We start from the raw sequence: 19822 nt of genomic DNA, 5'->3' as shown, positions 1-19822 counted from the left end.
TTGAAAGTCCTCACCAAAAAACTGATAACTATGTAAAATAATGTGTATGTTATTTAGTGAGATATAACTATCCTACAATGTATAGATAGACTTCAAAACATGTTGTACACTTAAATGTACAGATTTTAATATATCAATGTACAATTTTAACTATTCATTAAAAATAAAAAGGAAAATGGAATTTAGAAATACATAGTTTTGAGACAGTTACAGAAATTTATTAATACTCAATAGCTTATAAATATTTACTAAGAGGCAGGTACTATTCTAAGCACATGAGATATGTAAGCAAAGACACAAAAGAATCTTGCCTTCAAGGAGCTTGTATTCTACAAAGATGTAAATTATAGTGTGAGGATTCAACTCCAAGTATCACAAAAAGAAAAAAGAAAGCAAATGCTGAAGGAAGGAATGCTACAGAGTAGAGAACTCCACACCAATTTTAATATCCCTACAGCTTTGAAAAGCTCATTCATTCTCTCAGCACCTCTACTCCTTCACCTGAAAAATGGGAGAATGAGTGGATTAGAATGGAGGTTCAGTATCTTTTTATGAACTATGAATTCTTTGAAAAACCTATAAAGACTACGAATGTTTCCTACAAAGGATCATATGCATATATCATGAAAAATAATAAATCATGTTCAATAGGATCAGGAAAATACTTTAATACTTATATTGACAATATATTATGAAAATATTAATGTAATGCTTTCAAACTTTTAAACATAATAGTTCACACTCAGAATAACTACCACACTTTAAAATCAATAAAGTTTAAAACCTCCAAGCTGAAAGAAAGCATTTATCCAAATAAAAAAAGGAAAACATTTCCATATATTTTGAATTTTTTTTAAATATGAAAGTCCAAAATCTTCTTGTACATTTTCATAACACATTTATTTCAGATAGGGATGGAGTTGTTTAAGCCTGGCTTTTCTTGACAAGCCAATCCTGATTGGTCGGTTGCACGTCTTAAGAGGTTGTACTCTTGAAATGCCATGTGAAAAATGACTACCTAAAAACACAAGACAATAAAAGTTACATAAAAGAGTAAAAAAATACCAATATGCTTTAAAATCTTTACTTATTACTGTTCACAATAGTAGCAACATATGCTGAGCATTTACTGAACATTTTTTATTTATGTGACAGACACTTTAAATGCATCACTTAATTCCCTATCCAGCTTTAAAATGTGGAAACATAAGCACCAAAAAGTTGAGTAACTTGCCCAATATAAAATAACAAGTAAATAAAATCAGCATTCCAGTCTGGCAGTCTGATTTAACAGCAACAAAACAAAATAGGTTTTAAAACTAACTTCATAAAGTAACTTTAAGCATGTCATTTTTCAATCAGAAATTAAACGACATTGGCATATTTTTAATGGTTATGCTTGGTTTGTAATAGAGATTACTATCAATATAGAGCTCAAGTGTATTCCATCTGTGATACATTCTATGGAGTACTCTGATTTTGAAGTTTTATTTAACACCACACTATATCATTTTCAAAGAAGTTCAAAATATTTCACAAAGGTTTACCTGTTGCTAAATAGATATGAAGATGTGTTGTACTACCTTTGATCATGAAATATAATACATCCAACTTTCAAAGTTTTTACAAAATAAACTGTAGAGCACATATGTAAAGCTAAAGTATAAATCAGCCTTTTGTGGACTAATATGACTTTACTATAGTATCACATTACACTAAAAGCAGTGTAATCAACACAATGTTAAACCTGAAAAAATATAAACAGCATCATTAAGTTGCACCAAACAGAATCTGTGTATCTATGTAAACATTAATGAAATAGAATACAAAACAAAACTATATGTAAACAAGGAGAAAAATAACTTGAGAAAATGACTGTAAATCAATTCAACATTAAAATTATAAATTTATTTATAAAAAGCAAAAGGAAAAATACATTTTATTATTAAATTTTTAAAATATTTCTAAACAGAAATGGATTGTCCAACTATGAAAAAATCATTAGATCATATCAAATATGCCAAATTTAGTTACAAATTAGACAACTTTAGCAACTTATACTAGTGTATTTCTTAAAAGATTGGGAGATTTTTATTTCAGAATAAAACCAAGATTAAAAGTCTATTTGGTTACCTCTTCAAAGTAAGATTTTCTTCTTTTATATTCAAACATGGTAGATACTTCTGGTGTTTTGCAACTGGTAGGAAATTGCTAAGTTGATTTCTATCAACAATAGGTCTTTCACAAAGCATATGACCTCAGTCATTAAGTTATTGAAAGAATGTAGTGAATGTACATCTTTATCTCCTTTGTTAAATAAGTGACCCCTTTATTATTGCTATGCACTAGATTAATTATTGCTTTATATTATTTAACAAATCTGAACATTCAAGATACTACCAGAAATTGCTCACTTTATAAAATCAGTGCTTAAAAATTCATGAAGTTTGTTAGCAGTCTTTTGGAAATAATGGTACCTTAAATAAAAACATTTTTATTATTTCACTGGCAAAAAAAAAAAAAAAAAAAAAAAAAATGTGGCCCACAGACTAGCAACATCTATATCACTAGGGGTTTGCTAAACATGCAGAATCATAGGACCTATCCAACGGCTGAAACAAAATCCCTTAAGGAGAGCCTCTGGTGATTCACACAAATATTACAGTTAGGAAAGCACTGATTAAATGATACATAAAATACCTGGTGAACTAGCTGGCATATAACACATGTTCAAAATAATTTAAAAATACTTGCTTTTTCTACTCTACAGAAAGAGAAGAGAAAGGACTCACTGAAAACATTAATGGTAAAAAATTACAAAATAAAATATCCATTGTAAAAAGGCTCATAACAACAAAAAGTATAATATACAATTGGGAGTGACATTTCTTCAATGGAAAACCAACTTAAATCTTTTTGATTTTGCTAACTAACATTTAATGTATTATATATATGTATATGCAACATCTATCTTACCATATGGTTATTGCCATGTATCAAAGCAAATATTTGAACATAGTTTTGCAGAGTGCATTTCCTAGTATTATTCCAGATAGCATTTTAATTTTTAATTGATTTCTAATTATTTAAAATTTAAATCAATAAATTATTAGTGTTTTTAAAAAGTGCAAAAAAATTGTATTTTCTAACAACCTTAGTAAATTTTTATCACGCTAAGAATATAAAAATGCAACAATCATATTAAAAGTTCTAGAAGATAACAAAAGATATTACCTTCTCTGAGTAGATAATTAAATTTTTCTTCCTTACATTCATCAGGAAAAAAAGCAAGTCTTTCAGGTAAAGGTTTTTTATCATCTGAAAGTAAAAGATTGATAAGTTACAGCAAAAAGTAACTTTTATATAAAAAATGTTAACATTATAAAACCAATTTATTTTTTCAGAAATTCTTCCTTCAGTTAGTTCTTAATATTTAGAAATGAAGTAAGACTCTTCAGAACTCCTTTTTAAAAAGTAATAAGTTGTTTCCTTCAACTTCAGCATATTATACAACATTCAAATAGATCTTTATTGAACAATAGTGTACACATAAATAAACATTTTCCTTCTATTTCATCTCTGTCTTCTTTTCTGACAAAATTACAAATTTACCCTACAGGGAAAAAAGCAGAAATTATTTTTATCATGGGAGAGAACATACCTTCCTCAAAAGTAGAATAGAGTAATTGTTTCTCTGATGTTCCACAGCAAAACTCATTGGGAACTTCCTGTTCTCCATTATTGGATATTGTTTTCCATTTAAACAAACCTTGGTGAGTTTTATGCTTACTAAGACCAGCTGCCTTTTCACAGGGCAAAGATGTGCATATTTTGTGGGCTGCAATCATTTTCAAATCTTTTTCTGTCTCTATTTCTGCGTCTTCAATATCATTTCTTTTTCCAAAGTCATTCTTTTGCCCATTGTTTGATTCCCTGGTGCTTGCAATTTCATTTTCCTTACTAATTTCATGAAACATTTGAAGTTCTTTAAGTACTAAATCAAATTTACTCTTCATCTCAAAATCTTTTACTATTGTCAGAGTTTCTGTTGATAAACATTTAGCAGTTAAATCCTGAAAACATTCATTGTTTCCTTCACTTGAATTAGTTTCAAATTGAAGATTAACATATAATGTAGAGTCATTCTTTGGATGAAAATGCTTTGAATTAACTAACTCACTTTCTTGCAAAATACTCTCATATTCATTTCTGTCCCCTACATTATTTTGATTAGCAGATTTCGTTTCTTCCACATTTACTTTCTTCCTCAATGACCCTGACTGCACAGAAAGCCTGCCACCCATTGGGAAAAAACTAGCCTCCTTTTCTAATGGAATACTGTGAAGTTGGCAGCTATCTGTTAAACTTTGTGGTGTGACTTTTACTTCATTTTTCAAAACAATGTCATATTTTTTTCCTTCTGTTTCACTTAGCAAGTTCTTAAAATTTGGCACCTGAGTTGTACACGTGGTATTGCTCTGTTCACTATGTACTGACTTTTGGCTTGCCAGTATGGCCTGTTGACAAACATTAAAGAAAGCTTCAAGTACGCACATAGAATTGAACTTACTAATCTTACTGTGCTCCCGTTTTCTTTCGGTATCTAAATCTTGGTGACATGTTTTTATTTCATAATATTTTTCATTCTTACATGCATGACTATTCTGTATAAATTGAGAACCACACTTCAGGTGTGTTTTAATAGTACTAAGACCACAGTGAGCCCAATTTTCCACACTCATGAGTTGTTCAGGACAACTCATAGTCTTATAACTAGTTTCCTTTGTCAAAGAAATTTCTTCCACATCATCAAATTCCATTTTTTCATATGCTTCAAAAGTTGGAAAGCATATATTTTTAGTCATTGTCCTGAAGGAGCTGATGTTTTCTTTCTTAGATCCTTCAAGAAGTTTGGTTTTAAATAGCTTTCTTTTCTTTAACAAAGGTCTCATATTATTTTCTAAGAGTCTTGAAAAAGTTAAAATCCATATTAGATATACAATAGGATTTTCCATTGTACTATTTTTTGGATAGTTTAAATGCACTATCCATTTGAAAATGCAGCCTTCTTCCAATTCAGAATCATTTTCAATTCTTATTAAAGAATCAAAATTATCAAACAAAGACACTATGTGAATTTTCAAAATGACATTTAAATGTTCTAGAACACTGGTTTGTAAATATTTGCTTAAATTGTAACTGTTTATATTAACATTCATATTCCCAGTTATTATATTTTGAATACCAATTTGCTTTTTGCACTTAAAAATTTTATACCAGGCCACAATATTATTTTTATTTCCTGAAATACTACTAAGGAAATTAAAATTTTCTATAGTGAAACTTTGAAAAATCTTGCTTAAATGAAAGTCTTTTTGTATAATGTAGTATTTCAACTGTAGTATATTATCATTTTCTCCTTTACCATTTAACCAATCAATTTTTATTAAATTTTTTTGGCTACCCGACATTCCTATCAACAGAGGCTTTGACTGTTGACGCACATTCATGACTTTTGTATTGTGATAATCTTTCTTGTTTACAAGGTCTTTTACTAGCAATTGTAGCAAATTCATTTCTCTAGGATTTTTCATATTTTCACAGTTGACCTTGCAATTTTTCATAATCCAACAACTCTGCCTGTTTCTTTTTAAAATACGTCCTATGTTACAGTCCCTGTTAGGGGATTTCTCCAACCTGTAACTGTTAAGACTTGTTTCTGCTTCCTCCCGATTTGCCTTTTCTAGAGTTACAGTGAAATTCTTTTTTGGGTCTCTTGCATCACACTTGATACTGCTGTAATGATAGCAGTTTAAACTGATCAAGTCTTTTTTACTCTCAAAATTGTTTTGGTTGCTCACTGACTGGGGGTTACTTTCATAATATTCAGTAAGACCATTTTCCACATCTACACTTTTTTTATCATCCTGTAACTTTTGCTTCTTAACATCAGGCCTATTTTGGGACCAGTAAATGTTTGTGAAATCCCTAACATATGCCTCCAATTTGTCACTCTTTTTCTTTGCCGTTTCCTTTAAATAGACAAAGGACACGTTGCTATTTAAAACCGTTGGAAACTCAGGGATTCTTATTGTGATGCTATCTCTAAAATAGCTGGGTTTGGCAATTTCCACGCTGCGCTGGTTTTGAGATTTTGGTATTTTTAGTCTAGATGATGAAATGTTATTTTCTTTTCTATTTGATGGCATAACACTGTCAGCTTCACATCTGTTCTTAATTTCACGAAACGTCGGTCTAGCTTCCTTGTAAAAGGTAACGTCTAAAAATGGGTTTTCTGCCTGCCTTATGTAACTATTGTCTTTCAGAACACTGTCCCTCCGTTGGGGTGAGGGCTGCTTTCCGTCCTCGTGCCTGCCTCCACGTGCGGAGGCTGGGGGCAGAGGCAGACCGGCCTCCGCCCCGGCTCCCCCGAGGCAGCGCGCGCTGGAAACCCCTGGGAGCAGCTGCCCGGATGGGGCCCCGCGAGCCCTCGGACCCGCGCGCGCGCGCCCTGAGGCGGGAGGCGGCGAACAGCCAGGCCCTGGAGGTCTGCTCTTCTGGCATCCCAGGCTGCCGGTCTGCTTCCCACTGACTGGCGGCGCCGCACGCGGGTCTGTGGGGCTCTCGAAAATCACATCCATTGAAATGAGGAACGCGTCGACGGGTCTGGGCCGCCACTCCCTGACCGCTGCCTCAGGCAAGCGAGGCACCCAAGGCAGCCGCCACCCCGCCTCAGAGACACCGCCAGGTTCTTCCAGACGGGGCCGCTTGCTACCGGGCGGTTGGGAATCAGGGTCCTCCGGAGAAGGTAATGAGGAGGGAGGCCCCCTGAGCTCGCCGAGCTGCGGCGTGGGGTGCCTGAGCGCCATGACCACGCGCCTAAGGGATCTGTCCGAGGTCCCGGCGGGGCTCCAGCATCTAAAGAGGAGAGAGGCGAACAGGCCCCGCCCCCGGCCCCACCCCGGACACGCCCCTCCGTGCGGCATCCCGGTCCTCCCCAGGGGAAGCTCCACCCCGAACCCGCCCCCAGACCGCCCCTCCGAGGACCCGCCCCGCCCCCAGACCGCCCCTCCGCGGACCCGCCCCCGCACCCAGCACCCCGCGCGCGGGCTCTGCCCCTCCGAGCCCGCAGCGCCCGCCGCGGCCGTTATATTGTCTATGTTTAGCGCCTCATTCTAAAACCACCGCCATAGCCGGTCTAGGTGTTTTACATATTCCTTCCGGAAAAAACTGAAGGGAAACGTCCGAATCTCTCCGAATTCATGAATGGAAACACCTGTTTTCAAAAATTCTAAAATTCTGTTCTCCTGAGAGGAGGCTTCTCCCCAGTGACTCGCCCGGGAAAGTGGCGCCGCCCGGAGCCCAGCCCGAGTCCTGGGTCTGCGCAGCTCGCTCGAGTCGTCCAGGGTCCCTTGAAACCGACTTCCACCGGGCCAGAAATGCGTCCCTACCCACCCGAGTATCCGAGGGCGCAGTGTGTGCAACTTACTATCCAGATAATTGTTCTTCACTCAAGACTGGAAGAAGAGAAAGAAGAGTGTTCCCATACTCTGTGGGATTCTCTTCCCAAACACTTTTGGATAGAATTGGAGATAAAAATCATGTTTGATCATCTCTGTTTAGTGTAAACAAATAATAATCCAGTCTCACGCTTGCCTAATAATGAATTCTTTAAATGCTGTTTCTTTTACTTTTTTTTCCCTCTGCTCTGACAAACATTTCTTTATGATTTTTCAGTCAATTCTAATTTTTGTGAATTCTGTAATCATAAAGAAAGTGATTAATGGAAAAACAGTAGAATGAAACAGACATTATTACCCTATATATATGTATGACTACATGAATGGTGTGAATCTACATTGTGTACAACCTTAGAAATGAAAAGTTGTACCCCGTTTGTGTACAATGAACCAAATTGTGTCTGTAAAAATAAAAAATGTTTTAATAAAAAAAGTGATTTTTAAAATGTTTATTATCATATGTACATGTATTAAGAAACATGTCAATACTGCTCAGTAATCAAAAATCTCAATCCTCGTGCTGGTTGTTTCAAAACCAATCTTTTATCTTTCTAACAATTTGTGAAAATTACTGTAACGTGTAACAGGAATCCTCATTCTCGAATCTGCGGGGGCATAGATAACAATGTACGACTAGCAAACTATTCTAGGTTGTGTTCATCAACCTCATGTCTTATAAATACTTGTAGATATGTTGTGATTCCAATTCTAGGCACTTGAGATTACTTTCATGTATAAATTCCTCTAGAGAAATATTTACTTAAATTTGAAAGCTCTTTAGTATAAGAACTTCATCAACATTGTGGGAATGTGGCAGTGGAGATCATACATCAGAGAGTTCTCAAAGTGCTATTTCTAGATCTTACGTTCTATTACCCAGATATTCCCCAGATTTCTCCCAAATCTGCGTTTCCATTCTACGGCAACCTGTTCTATCCTTGTGATCAGCGCGTACAGACCAACTTACATAGCTCAGTTAGATACATAAAGGGCACACTAGGAGCAAGATATAATACTAGCAGCAAGATTTTTTTAATCTGTAAAGCAAATGTCATAGCTCTGTGATTTCTAGATTAATCTGTAACTTGGTGTTTAGTGCTTCATTTTGCCAGCTTGATCAAAGATGCATTTATTTTCTAGCTTTTTATCATGGATTATTGAACATCTGTGCATTACAGATGTACACCACCATGCCCAGCTTTTCCTTTAATTTTTATAAATGCTAACTTGAAAACGGACCATCTGTAAATGAAAAATACAGAAAGTGTATCTTTAACTTATTCTAATCAAAATATAAATGAGATTTGTTCCATTTCAAATGTCACACCTTCCTATATTATGTTACCTGTCCTTCCTATCAAATCACTTACCTCTGATTGTAATAGTAAACTGAGTTTTAAGGGCAGCATCCAATTGGTTCCTTTGAGCTTGGTGTCTTACTACAGTTAGACTTGAATGCACGAAAGAATAAATGAGTTTAGGAGATAAAACCCATATTGAGGACAAGGCACCAACTCCTATTAAGAGTTAAATTAGAAGTTCACTCAGGGCAGACATAAGGGCACACACCTTGCAGTCCCAGCAACTGGGAGGCCTGGGGAGGAGGATTCAACGTTCGAGGCCAGCCTCAGAAATTTATTGTGACCAGTGTAAAAATTTAAATTTTTTTTTTTTTTTTTTTTTTTTTTTTTTTTTTAAGAATTGGGAGTGCTACCTAGTGGTAAAGCACTCCAGGGTTCAGTCTTCAGTACCAAAAAACAAAGAAGTTCACTCAGCACTGCCATGATGTGCCACATCCTCACAGTGAGGGTCCTACCTTAACTTCTTTAGCTTTATCCTTTTTATGGTTTTCTCCATGCTCCCTACCAGAATGTTTATTTTCTTGCTGTTCCAGTATGTTCTCAATGCCCTTCTCTTTTTCCACCTGGCAAATTCCTACTCTGCCTTAAAGGTCCTACCCTAAAGCCCTCTCCACTTTGAAAGCATCTGTACCTCCTTTCTGTTGTATCCAATCCCTGGGCAGAATTGCTTACCCCCTCATCAGTGTTCCTACAGCCCTGTATTGCTAAATCTAGAACGTTACTAACAGCTTATTGTTGAATTATTTATATGTCTCTTCATGAAATTCTGTGAATTAAGACAAGAATTTATTCATTTTATGCCCTCATCTATTAAGTAACTCAGTGAATGAGAAAAAGTAAAATGACACTACTATTAATATACCTTATGATTCAAATGAATCTTGTGGTGTCTTGAAAATGTTTTAAGTTTCTTGTTTGTTTTGTTTTGCTTTGGTTTTAAACATGCTAAGATAGAGATTTGCTTTTCTTAATTTTATTAAAAAGCAGTTTACATGAAAACTATTCTGAGCCATACCACCATGGAATAGCAAGAAAATAAATGTTCTGGCGTAGACAGCATGAAGCAAATTGTAAAAAGGATGACGCTGAAAAAATTGACTATTTTTTAGCGGTTTAATATCATTTAAATTTCATGGTACGACAAGAAAGGTAACATGGCAGTTTCTCTATTTTACTTCTGTTAGTAAATCATGTAAGTGGTAAATAAATATGCTAAACCTAAAGTTTTTTTTTCAGACCAAACAATAAAATATATTTAAAATACTTAATAAGAACCAGCAACAAAAATATTTAAAACAAACATGGAGGTTAAATAGGAAAATATCACTTACAAAAAATATTTAAAATAAATGCAGCTCAAAAACTACAAATAGCATTTTTTAATCAAGTCATTAAAGGCCCCAGGTGGAAAAATATTTAAGAAAATGTGATACTGTGTATCAGTAGAGCAATGTATAACATAAAATGTCATCTAAAATGAAACAATGTATATGCAAATGATTTAAACTACAAACCACCTCCTCCTCTTTAATTTTTATTTGAGGCATTATTCTTTATCCACTTTCCTAATCTAGAAATTCTTCTGAACAAAAGTTAGAGGTCCTCTTAACTTTTTCTCTTACTTACTTTCCCCAACATCCAATCCCTATTCAGATATTCATCAAATATGACCCTGAAATTAATCCCCACTTCTTTAGTAATGTTTCATGTTTATTTCAAGCCCTCGTCTCTTTCTGTAAATACTGCAATAAACCGATCTTCATTTTACTAGTCTCTCTTCAACTGCCCAACGCTATTACAAGAGTTTTCTTATTAATAAAATGTTAATCGTTTTGTTACTTCCTTACTCCTTTTGATTTTTTGATACTTACAGAGCAAAATACAAAACTTTGATTGGGACTATGTATAGTTCCTCCATAGGTCAGTTCCAAATTGATTTTTCAGCTTCCATGTCCATGTCCACAGCATAACTTGCTTTGCTGTGGTGCTAAACTTGTTGTCATTCCTTAAATATTTAAGGCCCCTGCAGAGTTTCAGTCTTGGGCATAGATTGGATCATCTGCTTAAAGGACAATGGCAGGTTTTATTTAGTTTTCTGCAGTGATTTCAAAGTTTGTAACCATCTTGCATTTTTTGGAAAACTACAGTTTTATCTGCTGAACATTCTTTTTTGACTCTAAATCTTACCTCATTTATGAACTATTATATTTTATGCATGCTTCGGTAATTAGAAAAATTGGAAAACAACATAGAATGTCCAATTGTTTACAACAGCAATATGATATTCTAACAAATTTCCTCATCAATTAAAAAGGTCTTTGTCACTAAAACAAAAGCAAGAGTTTGTATGAGTATTCATGCAAATGTAAATAACACTTCTTTTCAAAATAATTGTGAAGTCTTTCAATTAACTTTTCAGTTATTTCCAGTATTTTGAGATGGCAAATGTCTCTCTTCTTCAATCATACAAACTTATGCTTACTTGATTGATTTCTGTTTTTGTTTAGTTTTACTGAAATTGGTCACTTTATTTCAGTTGGTTGTACAATAAAAAGATTGACATGGAAAATTCATATAGCCATTACTTACTTCAGGTTTTTAAGGAATATAGATTCACATTAAATACAAAATATATTGAACATGAAAACTATGCTGAACATTTTTTTATTCAGAAAGTAAAATAAAATAGTATTTGGGTGAGTAAAGTCTGGAATCAAAATAATCTGAATCCATAGTCCATTTTTGTAGATATATAATATAAGCAAATGATTTATCTTTTCTGAGACACAGATTCCTCTAAGTGGGAATTATAGAGGAAAACCTCCCTCAGAGGTGATTGTGTTAATTAAATGCAATATACTATGTAAAACATTGAGAAAAGCGGTGGCATATAAGCCTGTGTTCATTTTTTTTCAATTATTATAGTTATTATTATCAAACTTTCAGTGTACTGAGCTGGCTCTTACAAACTCAGACAAGCTGATTGTCAGCATCTCTTCCCAGCTATGCATTTTAATGACTTCATGTGGGTAGTTTAGAGTAGGCCATGATGGAAGTATTTACATCACAGAATCAGCAAATGCTACAAATCAGACCTTTTTTTTTTTTTTTTTTTTTTTTTTTTTTTAGTTCTTCTTTCTAGAAAGCCAGTTGTTAAACAGTTGCCAACATGGTACAGCATCAACTCTATCTTACAATACTTCAGCTACAGTTCTACGTAAATCAGTTCACATTACGGGGCTGTAGCAGTAGTAAAACAAGTGGATCATATTAGTTTGGCTGAGATCAAAGTCAAGCAATTCAACTGTATTTGATGTTAGAACATATGTGAAGCTTTATTTTTAAAAATATCTTGTGTTTAAAATACCTGGTTCATCTCATTTGATAAGTTTTTATGAGTAGAGTTACCAGAATTAACCACATACAAAAAGCAAATATTTCCATATTTAAAGTTTTTTTCCAGTTCTGTCTGTAATTTTAGAATAGAAATAGGTTCAGATGGGGATGAAGGAATTGATCAAAAACTGTTTCCGGGCTGGAATTGTAGCTCAGTAGTAGAGTGCTTGCCTAGCACGTGTGGGGCACTGGGTTTGATTCTCAGCACCACATACAAACAAATAAAGATCCATTGATAACTAAAAAAAATTTTTTTTTAAAAAACTGTTTCCTCTTTCATTATCTAGGGAAGACTAGGCATTGCTTACTGCCAATGATCATTGATAATTTAATAAGTACTTTAAAATGGTTGGTCTCATCTGGTGTTTTGATTTAACTCTCCTTTGATTTGCTGAACAACTATTTTGTGCAAGAAAATGTCTGATGCTGTAAATACTATTATATAGATATTATGTTTATTGTTTATCATATAAGTATGATAATATGTTATATAATAGAAATACATACTTATTGATATAGAAATTATATACTATATAAATATAGTTATTATATCATATATGTATGATTCCTCCTCCATCAAGGATGCATTCTAGCAAAAAATATAGACATAAAAGGATGATTAGCAATACATGGCCTAGTTAATCGGGTTGTTCACAATTCGGTGGGAAGCTATTTTCTAGCCTTAACTCCAGCCACTTCATTCTCCTTTCTGCCTCTCAAAACAGAAAACTACTTCAATCCCCCAAACCTTAGGGGTGTTTTTGTTGCTATTGTTCAGTTCAGAAGACAGTTATTGGACATCAGTTTTGCACTGAGCTTGTGTTAAGTATCAGGGTCTCAAAAGTAAGACAGTTATTTTCCAGGAATGTGCAGCATAGTAAGCAGTAAAACCATACACATTTATTTCATATACAGTGGAAAAAAAGCCACAGTAAGGGTCTAACCAGGTACTGAGGAAAGGGATCCAAACCTAGTCTGAAGTCTTAGGAGATATAGAAAGAGTACCCAAAAACTGATTCTTGGAAGATCCACTTATATATTCCAGTTCTCTAAGCCTACAATTTTCTCTAAAACTCCCCTTTATCTCCATATTAATCAGGTACTCATTCATATTCCCAAAACATTTCAAACATCTATTGCAATACTCATAAAATCACATAATAGCTAGTTGTATATATACTATCTCTTCCATCAAATTATTAGTTTCTTGAGACTTGGAATAGTTAACTTATTTACCTTTCTATTTTCAGTATTTAGCATGAGACCTTCCACACAAAAGACAATATTTTTTTTTAATTGTAGGCTCGACTATATACCAAGTGGGTAATATAAAATAAGTAATATTAAATATAAATATTATTGGATCCTAATTTTGTCTTAAAGTGTAAAGAATGAGTAGGGCAAATCATTTTTAATCAATAATTATGTAGACTTCACTGTGACCTGCATAGAGACAATCACTCTTAAAACATAAAGTTATATGTTTTTGCATTTAGAAAGAATAGAAAGGGAAACCCTTTAAACTTATACATAGGCCTTGGGAAGTTATGATCAATTCCAGGGAGGTTCACAAAGAAAAGCAAGAGAAAAACCAAAGTCTAGCATGACCTCATTTCTCAGTAGGAAAAACAAAAATAGACAACTACATTAAAAAGAATATAAACATATTTCTTGGTTTCCAAATAATTATACTTACTAGTTGCCAAAATATGGTTTCAGTGTCTATTGCCAATTGTAAAAAGTGTTGCCCAGTCAAATAAACCTAGAAATTCTCTCTGTCAAATAGAATTTTCTTTCTTCCTTCAATCTAGTTACATGGAAATGCACTCAAACACTTTCACTCTGTATGAATACTTTCATATTTCACTACATCTTGTACATACCTACATTGCATAATAAGAATATAATCACCTGTTAAGATATTAAATTTTCCCTATATACACATATAATAACATCACATTATACTCTGTAGTTATAAATATGTATTAAATTGAATATACAAATACACCCAATAATAACTTGTTAACTATAAACATCAAAAATTGTTTTAATTTTTTCTCTTTAAAATCAGTATGAGAACAACTTTTTTCCACCAGTTATGGTTCTATAAGTGGATAATTATGTATCATACTTACTGTACTGTTTATGACAGAATCATATTGAGTTATAAGAATAATATATGAAATTATCAGAATTCTGAGTAATTTAAATTCTTTTTTTTTTTTTTTTTTTTGTACCAGGAACTGAACCTGCAGCCACTTAACCTTTGAACTACATCCCCAACATTTTTTATTATTTATTTTAAGACAGGGTCTCACTAACTTACTGCCTCTCCAAGTTGCTGAGGATGGCCTCGAACTTGTGATCCTCCTGTGTCAGCCTCCTGAACCTCTGGGATTAGAGGTGTGAGCCACCATGCCCAGCAGAATAATTTAAATTATAACTAGTAAAACAAATTACGTGGAAATGCACTCAAACACTTTCACTCTTTTGATAACAAAATAACTCGCTGAGAATGAAAATGAAAGAAATATATTTAATTAATCATATAATTGCTGAGATCCATTATGAATCAGGAACTTGGCATTTTGAATGATACAAAGAAGAGGTGTACTCCATAGTTTATGCGCACGCACGCATGCGCACACACACGGAAGAACTTTACAATACAGTTGGATGCTAAAATCAAAAAAGAGAAGTATGTGTCATGGTGATATTTTGTTGATTTTTCATTCAATTTGACACCACTGGAAATGAAAACGAAGAAAATGTCAACCTCAGATATATAGTCAGGGAGGTCTTCATAAGTCTGAATAAGACCTTGAAGAATAAACTGAAATGTTATAGTTATATGAATTAAGTAACACACAGTAATTTGAATTTTTCAGTGGGATCTGCTAATCCCTTGTGAAATTCCTCATTTGAAATACAAATCTGAGTGGGTCACTAAGAATACTACCAATTAGAGGTTGGAGGAATCGCTTGGGTGTGGAGATGCCCTAAATCAGATCTTCCCTCCAGAGCATCCTTCCCAGTTCAGCCTCAGCCTTCTATTCTACACTAACTTCAGGCAGAGGAGCTGGTCAGAAATTACTGACTGTCATAGCCTGTTAACTGCTCCATTCCCAGTTCACCCCATAAACACTAAAAAGCATCACCATAAACACTAAATTTTTTAAAAAAAGAAAGAAAAAAAAAAAAAAAGAAATTTTCCTGCTAAGAGAAAAGAGATTTGTGTCATAGATCTGAGGAGATTCATCTTTGGCATACTGTTTTAATAAAATGTACCACCAAGTAATAGCACAATCCTTGCTGTTCAAAAAGAAATATCCAAAGGAAAAAGTAAAACACTCACCTGACAGCATCCGGGCCACTCCATGTGAACTCCTTTAATGTTCCTAAGTAGAGCTTTCTTAACTGAAGATATTTTAGCAGTTACTTAAAAGACACTGACTTCTCGGATGACTACTGGTAATACCTAAAACATAGAGTGGGTCACTGTATACTTTTCTCTAGACCAAAGTGGCAAATCAGTCACACAGCTTTTAGAATAAAACAAATACAAACAGAAATAACACCATTAATGGCCTATTATCTTAGATTGGTGTATTTATTACCTTTAATAATAGAAGGAAGAGCATCAATCCATTAGAAGTTCTTAGAAAGGTTTATTTTTAAAATGCATGTTGAATCCATATAGACCAAAGAGGAAACTTTAGCCTTTATAAAACTGGCCTTAATCCATTGGATTCAAACTGCTTTCAAAATGGTCATACTCTAGAATTTCATTTATTATTTTTCAAGAAGTACAAAAGATGTATGAAATTTTCAATAATATTTCTAGGTATCAAGGCTTTAGTAGAAATTGGCCTTTATAAATTTAATCCTTGGGCTATATCTATTTATGAATGACCCTGAAGTTTATCATAAAACATAGTAATATGTCATTTTTGATAAGTAACAAATGTGAATTTTATGCAGTTAGCAAGCTTGGGTGTTTATAACTGAGTAACTAAATTAGTAAATCCAGTCAATTGACCACCCAGTGTTTGCAGTTCCATATAGCTCTGCTACTGTTATTTAACTTATTTAATACTCTATAAGTAGACAATAATATGATCATTTTATCAACAAAGCCATTTTATGCAAAGTAATATTCATATGTTTTAGAGTCAAGAAGGTCTTAGGGCATAGTCCTCCTGAATATCAAGAACCTACAGTATATTAAAGAAGCAATACAATTAATCTATTTACTCTTATTTTTCAACCAATCCACAATCAACATGTTTGAATTTATGACACTGCTACAATCTATATAACCAGAACTGAATAGAAACATACATGTACTATAAAACTAAAGCTGCTCTAAAAAATAGTCTACTTAAAAAAATATATAATATGGATCACTGGTAAAGTGTTATGTAAGTCTAATTACAAAATACTGTTTATATTACAGTTTTATTAATACTCAGTTTTATTCAAATATCCATCAACCTGGCCTAAGAAATCTTAAATAAAATGTGTATTCTAGTTTCTAGCAGTGGTACTATGATCGATGTATTTAATCTGATTTTCATGAGCAACAATATGAAAGGAACTCAGGGAAATTATTTTAAGTGAACTCGAAACTGAAAGCATGAATTTAATTCAGTTTTCAATAGGAAGAAACTGGTTCAGTGTCATCTTAGATGAAAATTAGCATTATTAATAATTTACTATCAAGAATAGCATTGAGTGTTAATAAATGTTTGCTGAGTAAGGATGGTAGTAATGGTTTGCTATATCGGGTTCATTTTTATGCCATATTAAGAGAAAATTATTATCATTACTTAGTTTAAAAAAAATGGATTATCACAGAAATGTAAGAGCAATGTTGATGTATTTCCATCAAAATACTCATAAAAGATAGAGACAAAAATGTTACCAACTGTGTTAAGATATAATTGATAGATTAAGGGTGAATTTCAACTTGCATTATATAGGGATAGATTTGGAGATATGTTCTTGGAACATATGCCATATATATCCTACCTTTTAAACCAGACTAGTATAAACGACCTCAAATTTAATTCAACCCCTCTATTGTCATCTAGACCAGGGTCATTCCCTTTATCATCATCTTATAGAAGAAAAAGAAAAATACAAATTGTAGCTTTTTAGCTGAGCCTGTTCATTACAAAATGAACTGATGGCTAAGCATACCAACTTGCCCTTTAAAGCTAAATCTGAAAGAAGTTACCAGTACCCAAGTGAACAATGAAAGGGCCTATGGAAAATTCAAGCTCAATTTTGTTGGAATCCTGGATCAATTAGTGCTCCCTCCAAGTAGGGGTAAACAACAAAATGACATGGAATTTATGCACTGAATATGCAAAGATAGGAAAGGAGACATTGCTCTAGAGACTCACAGGAAAAACACATTTCTTGGACAAATATTCTATAAGAAACAAAAAGAAATTTTAGAAGACAGCTGTTTTGCATCTTCAGAGAAAGAAAGGAAAGAAAGGAAAAGAGAGAGAAGAGGGAGGGAGAGAAGAAGGGGGGAGGGAGAGAGGGGGTGAGGAGGAAATAACCTCTCTGAGACCAAAGCAGAGCAAAACCCAACTGAAATAAAGGTAGAAACTCCAAAGTTGAAAAAGAAAACATACGAAATGTATTATCTTCACTGGACATAAAGAACAAAGTTAATAGTATGGAAAAACCAATCAATGTTAAGGAAAACAAAATTTAGACTTTCCATAGAATATAGAGGAAATAATAATCAAATCTAAACATGATGAAAAGAAAAAGTTTAGACCTTAGACTTTTCTGGCACATGGAGAAATTGACACACTCTTTCTATGCCAAATCCAAATTTCCAGAAGAAAATAAATAATACAATTGGGTGTATCAAGGTTTTGGTGTCTGATCAAGAATCAAACAGCAACCAGGAACTAACTTCTTTAAACTAGATAAGAGACAAGGGATCTGTAGATTTGCAGAGTAGGCATATTCTTCCAAAAGTATCTGCCACAGAGCCCAAATATATAAACAAAAATTAGATAGATATGATAATATGATGGAAAGATATAGACATATACACATAGGTATCATAGACATGTGAATGTAGTGTGTGTACATTTGGATAAATTAATAATCATCTATTTTAAGCACTAATATTTTCTAAAATGCCAACGTGCATATATTTAAAACATAGATTACTATTTTTATTATTATCAGTGGGCCATTTTTCCCTTTAGCTAGGTTAGATATGTATTTTTACTTAATCCTCTTTGTGTGTGTGTGTGTGTGTGTGTGTGTGTGTGGTGGTAGGGATTGAACCCAGGGCCTGGTGTCTGTTAGGAAAGAACTTTATCACTGAGCCACGCCTCACATACTTTCTTAAAGACAGTATCCCAAGTACTACTTGACAATACTAGAATGAGTAAAATCACCATTATTTTTCTTGGAGTTTGGAAACACATAGAAAGAATAACAGGTGCACAACCAAATTCCTTTCTCCAAACTTAGATGATTTCTCAAGTTTTACCCTTCTGATCCTTCTCTCTATACTCCCCTCTGTCAATCATATCTATTCTCCTGGACTCATCCATCACCTGTATATGAACAACTACCAGTTCTGTATTTCTAGTGCAGCCCTCTTACCAAAGTTCCACATCTGCTGGTCCTTGATGTCTGCCGACTTCCCCACTGGACGTGCCTACAGCCTTTCAAATGCAAGACACACATCCAGATGGTAAGCTCACTTCCTTACTCTGCTTTTCTCCAAACTCGCACTTTTTTTTAACAAATTAAACCCAGTATCATTGATTCCGTGAGCCAGTTCCGAATCTTATGAGTGTGTTTGACTTTACCTTCTCCTGTATAAGTAATCAAGCATCAGATTCTGTTCATGCTATCCCAACCATATCAGTCACTGTCTTTTCATTTTCACTGTTGTTTTTCTGGTTCAAGATCATAATTTGATGTAACTAAAAACTTTTCTTTCAGTTTCTTTACCTCCAGTTCTAGTCCCCTCATAGTTTTGTTTTTTGTTTTTTTGCAACTTGGCAGTAAAATTTCGTCTTCAAATAAAATCATACATAGAATTTCAATTTATGTAAAATGTGAAACTGAAGCTGTTCTCATTATAAGTGATCTTTTGCTGATTTTAATTTTAATTTTGTTTCATTAAATTCAAAATATAATAAGTCATACTGAAATAAGTGATTAAGCTATATTTGTGCTACCAAATATCAATGTCCCAACAGAAATATTGCAGTGGGGAATTTAGCAATACAAATATTTACCTCTTTTATATTTTGAGCAACTTGAATAAAAGTAGATTCCTTGATATCTCTGAGTTCGGTGGCAACATTTATAAATGTTAAAAATTACTTAATAAGTATGTGATTTGCAATTTTCGTGCAAAATTTTCCATGGAATTAGACTACAAATTTTTAGTAGTATGTTCAATGTCCTTTGTCTTTGTTTTGAAAGTTCTCTGATCTCCTAATGAAGAAAAACAAAGTGAGACAAATATTTTGGTTTAATAGTAGTGGAGTT

The 19822-nt window shown here is 33.7% G+C and overlaps 1 protein-coding gene across 1 annotated transcript; it reads right to left on the bottom strand.

Annotated features, from left to right (window-relative positions):
- Window positions 1-899: 899 nt before the first annotated feature.
- Window positions 900-6869, bottom strand: RAD51AP2 (RAD51 associated protein 2; the record flags this gene model as incomplete). The annotated part of the gene is made up of 4 exons (XM_079111613.1): window positions 900-1018; window positions 3235-3318; window positions 3662-5278; window positions 5465-6869. 4 exons carry the CDS (start codon window positions 6867-6869, stop codon window positions 900-902), a joined length of 3225 nt encoding a protein of 1074 aa, XP_078967739.1.
- Window positions 6870-19822: the final 12953 nt, after the last annotated feature.

The sequence above is a fragment of the Sciurus vulgaris genome, assembly GCF_902686455.1.
Source record: "Sciurus vulgaris genome assembly, chromosome: 14".
NCBI lineage: Eukaryota > Metazoa > Chordata > Mammalia > Rodentia > Sciuridae > Sciurus > Sciurus vulgaris.
Note: the sequence above shows the minus strand (reverse complement) of the source record. Positions and strands in the feature narration are given on the sequence as shown.